Below are 6,000 nucleotides of genomic sequence, written 5' to 3'. Positions count from 1 at the left end.
GATTAGGAAAATTATTCTCCTCATTTAGAATTTCTTTTTTTTTTTTTTTACTTTTTTAGAAAAAATATTTTTCAATTTTTTTTGACCATATTGAACAAATCCATCACGAAAATATTTTTCAATTTTTCTATGTTCGATTGGTCAATTTTTTTTAAAAGATTCTTTAATAAAACAAAGAATAGTAGGCAAAAACATAGATTGTGACCTTCTCGTCCTCCAACATACCTCAGTTTCACCCCATCTCCATATCCCCCATCTCTACCACTCTACACTCCACTCCATCTTCCGTAGTATTTATCTAAAATATTATATATAAATATTTTTAGAATTATTAATACAGTACTATTTTTTTGCTTTAGTACCAAATTCAAGAAATTAAATAAATAAGAAACACACTTATTTCCGCTAAAAATGTTTTTGACGAAAATAATTTCCTTCTACCTAACACACCCAGCATGTAAAGAACAATATGGTCTTACACAGGCATTATTCCATATATGGGACATCTAATTAATCTCAAACTTGTCATACCTAGTTCTTAATTTATGACATATATGTTATCAATTCATTATATTCACCAGATGACTATAAACATTTCCTCAAATATGATCATTTAAGATATTTCATAACCTAATAAACTAATGAGCTGTCAAATTAATTCTTTTTTATTTTGGATAACCGTGGTGTCTAAGTTAACTTACACGCACCTAGCTTAACTTTATGAGATATCTACTATTTCCCAGTAGCATATGTACCGGGCAACTCTATCCTTACAAGTGTTTAAACAGGAAAAAAGGTAGATATAACATAGTACGAAGATACATTTCAATACTGAAGAAAACAAGTTGGCCTTCCAAGATATGAAAGGTACCAAACAATTCCACACAGGTCAAAAGGAACTTATAGAACACCTGAGAATAATCAAACTTAACTTGTAGAGAGTTGCTTTCTTTTGCAAAAGAATTGGCCTCCTCCTAATTAATTAGCATATAATTTATAGTCTATATTAGGCAAATAATAGAACTAAAATCCAAATTATGAAGAGAAAAGAATGGAAAACCAATAGAAAAGTGATCCTTTTACTTTGGTGTAGAACCCAAAAATCCAAGATGATGAGCCAAAATATCCACATTATCTTCTTCATTTTCCCCTTCAATATCAAGTAAATTGATATCTCCTTCAACATTTTCACTCAACAAACGCTCCCAAAATCCTTCATTAGTAGTAGCTTCATTCTCAATATCAGTGTAGTCTTGTGCAAGATTGATTGTGTTCCCACTTTGTCCTTGCATGCTCATAGCAAGTGATCTCTCCAATTCAAGATCATCAAATCCATCAATTTGATCACCATAATAATATTCATGAGGCTCCATCTTTATACTAAAACTTCTATCATTATTATCAACACTATGGCCCAAGTCTCCAACATTACTAGGACCTTGATGATCAATTTGCCTCCTCTTCTTATTCCTAATTTCTTCCTCAAGTTCCTTCCTTCTTTCCTTTTGTTGCATCATTTGCTCCAAAAACTTTGGATTTTGCATTGCTTTAGCCAAGAAATTCATCATTTGTTGTTGTTTTGTTTCTGTCCTCTTAAGCTTTTCCTCCATTGCTTTGATGTGTGATTTTGTAGTCTGTTGATGTTGTTTAAGCTCCACCAATTCCATCATCAAATGCTTCTTCTCGCGCCTTAATCGATCCATTTCTCCATCTATCTCAAGCTTTCCCAATTCAACATAAGTGTCTATACCTTGATTTGAAGCTTGTCCATGATGGAAATTACTTGTTTTTCTCCTCCTAATTGTTTTCAGGATATGCCTTTGCCCCCTCAAGAAACCTTCATGAGCAAATTCCCATTGGTCCGGATTAACCTTCCTAAATCCCTACATGATATCATTCACATTGCTAGTAATACTCTTCCATCATGGAAGAAAAAGGGTGGAAGGAATATAAGAGGATTATAGAAAAGCAATTGTAATAGTATTATATATACTAGTCATGGTATAAGAAAATTTTTATATGATTGATTGTTAATGTTTTGCCTTATTACTTGTAGTCGTCTCCTAGGCAACATGATAATGTGTAAGGTTTTCTACATAAACTGTCAGCATATAATAGTTATTAAACTCATACTAACAAAATTGTTTTGTGCACTCACACAAGAAGTGTTGCTTGGAGAAACTTTACATAAACTAATGAAATATTGCTGGGCAGAAGGTAACTGGAATTGGCTTATGAGTTGGGTTGTAATGTTAATTACATGACGTACATCTATATAATTTTTGTTTTGTAACTGACTATTCACTTCCTTTATTAGCGATTGAGCTGTAATCTACATATGTATATATTTCTCTAAACTACTAGTTGTTTCCATCTTAAAGTCAATTTAATTAATTTGATTTATTATTTATCAACAATATATATATATATGTATAGTACTTTAAACAAAAGAAACAAATCTAGTGCAACTTGCCAATAAAGGAAAAAAAGAATCCAGTGCAAGTTGCAATATTTCAAAATTCGAAATATTCACTAGAAACTTCACAAACATGAGAAAATTCTAGAGCACTATATATTTATCAACAACTTTATATATCATTATGTAGAACTTGAAGTCTTCCACTTTCTTGTTCCCTATATATATAAGTATTTCTTTTGCTCATATATACTACTTTTTTGTGTTGGTTAGAGAAACAAAATAATTTTGCTTACATAAGTATTGAGCTGCCTGACAAAGCTTGAGAAATTGCTATGCTTGAAGTACCTTGGAAGAAGATTCATGGCGAAAGTCTGAGGATCCCAAACAATGAAACTATTGTTACCTCTACTCCAAGAAACAACATCATTTGTGCTTTGATCATCCACAAGTTCATAAGTCTTTGTTAGAAATGGTGGAGGTCCATTCTCATTAAGCCCCTCAATTGGTTGAGGAATCCACATAGTAGGTTCATTAGATCCAAGAAACTCTTCTTTTATTGGGCCAAAATTAGGATCCATATATACTTATAAATCTTGATCTAACAAGGGGTAGCTAGAAAGTTAAATAATCTTGAAAGGAAATAAATATGTATGCTGTGTTTTCTTGATCTAACAAGGGGTAGCTAGGGAGTTAAATCTTGAAAGGAAAAAAATATGGATAATGTGATTTGAAGTTCAAAGGGAATGATGCTACAACATACTTGGGAGTTCTTCTTCAAAGGGTATATTAATTTAGAGTGGTTTAAGGAGTTAGGGTTTGAGAAAAAAAGGGTTTAGATTGAGGAGAATTATCAAGATTTAGATGGGAAAATGAAGAAGAAAGTGAGATATTAGAAAAAGAATAATCTTTCCAAGAAAATGGAGGATATAACTCAAGAGGTAAAAAAAAGCTATTAAAGAGTTTGTAAAATTAGAAGGATTTTGGATTTAGATTTGGAGGAAAATTTTAGGAGATGGAAACTATGTTGTAATGGAGGTCAAGTGAGAGAGATGGAAAAAGGAGCTGTTAGGTCACAGTTTGATGAATACAGGTTTTGAAAATAATAATAATATTAGTTTATGGAACGGACCTTAGATATTTTGAGCCCCTTTTTTTTTTTTTTTAATTCTCAAAATAACTCTTCTTTAATATTGGAGTAACCCTTTTGGGAAGGTATAGATAGGTAGGAGGGCAGTTTTATTTGTTCATTGAACCTAATGGCAGATAAGGTAAACTTAATTTGTGTACTAATTTAAATTCTTTGTATTTAGTGTGTATCTTTATCTTTCTGGTCAAAAGTGTAGTAATATCTTTTTTCTAACAATTTAAAATGTCTCAAATACTTGTGCAAATTAGGACACTTCTTCATTTATGCTCTTATAATTTCAATTTCTTTTTAATAGCTCCTTTCAAATTAAACTTTACCTAGAATGAAGAGGGAACCCTAATCTTCTATATTTACTTTGCCAATTATTGGATGGCAGGTGGAGAAAAGCGGACGTGGAGACTTTTAGGTCGGGTACGGGATTGAGTCAAATGAACAAGGATTACTTCACTTATTATTTTAGTACTTATTTATTCTCTAAATCTAAAAATTTAAGTGATTTTAATTCAACATTTTATTTTTGAAAATAATGTTTAAAAAAATATTTTACATGAAAAAAGTTGGGAGGGAAATGATGAAGAAGTCATGACAGTTTCAATTCTATTATAGCCTCAAAATCCAAAAACTTCCTAAATTCTAGCATTTAACCATTTTTGGTATTAGACTTTGAATAATTGGTAAAGTTGTTTTCAAGTGATCGGAAGGTTATAAATTTCGAGTCTTCAAAATAGTCTCTAATAGAAGGTAAACCTGCATACAATAGATCTTTGTCGTCGGGCCATTCCCTATACCCTTCGCATGACGAAAGTTTTAATAGATCGAAAATTTTTTGACAAGAGGAAAATATTGTGACTCGTCATTATGATTTCTTATTCTTCTTTATGAAGCACTTTGCAAACAAAATTACTTTTACAAAGCCCATGTTTTACCAACCTTGCTTCTCTACAAACTTGGCAATTAATTATACAAGGCAAATTCCTTGTGTGAAAATTAGTTTCTTCCTCTTCAATTCTTCCTTAATTTGCTTCCTCTGATCCACCCCTAGGACACATATTAATGAATATATATACACAGATGTAACCCATACCTCCTCATTTACTAAACACAAGGGATCCAAGACTAAGGTTGTGATTGCTAGGAAGGAAAATGTTTTTCCGGAACATATTTTCTTGAAAAAAATAATTAAGTGATTTTGTAATAAATTTTATGTCGTTTGATAGGTAAACAAAAAAATATTATGTCAACAACATTTATATGTAATCTAGATAAATAGGTGCGGGTCGGGGTGGGGGAGCAGGGTGGCATGGGGTGGAGGGAAGGGGGAGCAATTGATTAGGGGTGGAAAGGAGACGATGAGGACACTGCTAGAAATAAAGGTTCTCCCACTGCTAATCAATAAGAAATTTATGTTATATAATATGATCTTTTCGCTCATTTCTCATCTAACTAGCTCACTAGAAAAACGTATGATGGAAACAAATTCCCACTAAAATATTGAGAAGCTTTCCAATTTTTTCTGGTAAAAATACTTACTGTATTTTTTTTTTCACCGATTCAATCAAAATATTTATGAGAATAATCATTGCATTTTTCAGTGGAAAATTCCATGAGAAAATAGTGATGTTTTAGCAGTTGAAATTGAGAATATGCCGTTTATAAAACTTATTTTCTCTATTCCTATTAGATTTTAAAAAAAAATATTTTGAACAATTAAACAGAAATATTTTCAAACACACCATGAGTTAACATGCATAAATATTTTGAGCAATCAACTTGCTTAAAATTAGGTGTAATTGTTATTGGTACACAACCATGTTTTGAGTTTAGGTAACTTACTTCATTTTTAACCCAAAATAAATTAATAAATTAACGGAAAAATTCTTTAACCTTTATTTTTCCTAAAAGGCAATACCAAAGGATAGCCTAGGTGCGTTAAAATTTTCATTATGTAAGAAATTCAGAGAAGGGCCTAACGATCACTAGGGTCTATTACACTATTTTATCTTGCTTTTCTATCTGAGACTGTTTTCATAACTTAAATCCGCGATTCCCTTTACTGCCAGGCTTCCTTTCTATTTTAACCTTTATAAATAGAACATTTCTTTATTCCTTTATTTCTTTTTTTTTGCTTTTAACAAAACAAATAATTCGTCTTTCGACCTGTACATGCAATCAAAACCTGCACTGAAGAAAATTAAACAAACAGTGATTAGTATTCCAGAGATTTCTGGAGGTAGTGATATATTCATGTGAACCCCACAAAAACATTGATACAGTTCTTTTAACTGGAAATTTTGTTCTCTTCTGATATTATTACATATATCTTTTTCCTTATCTTTTCACATATGGACCACTTGCAGATTTTAAGGTAGTGGCCATATAGGCAATTTGGTCTTGGAAATCAAAATTTCAGATCCAGTAATATTGAAAATTTTAC

At 31.3% G+C, this 6,000-nt stretch overlaps 1 protein-coding gene across 1 annotated transcript; it reads right to left on the bottom strand.

Annotated features, from left to right (window-relative positions):
* Nucleotides 1-803: 803 nt before the first annotated feature.
* LOC107864172 (heat stress transcription factor A-6b) lies at nucleotides 804-3,648 on the bottom strand. The gene is made up of 2 exons (XM_016710459.2): nucleotides 2,713-3,648; nucleotides 804-1,883 (listed from the first exon to the last, which is right to left on the bottom strand). The coding sequence occupies exons 1-2, from the start codon at nucleotides 2,995-2,997 to the stop codon at nucleotides 1,080-1,082; spliced, it is 1,089 nt and encodes a 362-aa protein (XP_016565945.2). The 5' UTR covers nucleotides 2,998-3,648; the 3' UTR covers nucleotides 804-1,079.
* Between the last annotated feature and the right edge of the window lie 2,352 nt (nucleotides 3,649-6,000).

Source organism: Capsicum annuum, chromosome 3 (assembly GCF_002878395.1).
Source record: "Capsicum annuum cultivar UCD-10X-F1 chromosome 3, UCD10Xv1.1, whole genome shotgun sequence".
In the NCBI taxonomy this organism is placed as follows: Eukaryota; Viridiplantae; Streptophyta; class Magnoliopsida; order Solanales; family Solanaceae; genus Capsicum; species Capsicum annuum.
The sequence above is the reverse complement of the archived record's forward strand: the minus strand, read 5'-3'. Positions and strand labels throughout refer to the sequence as shown.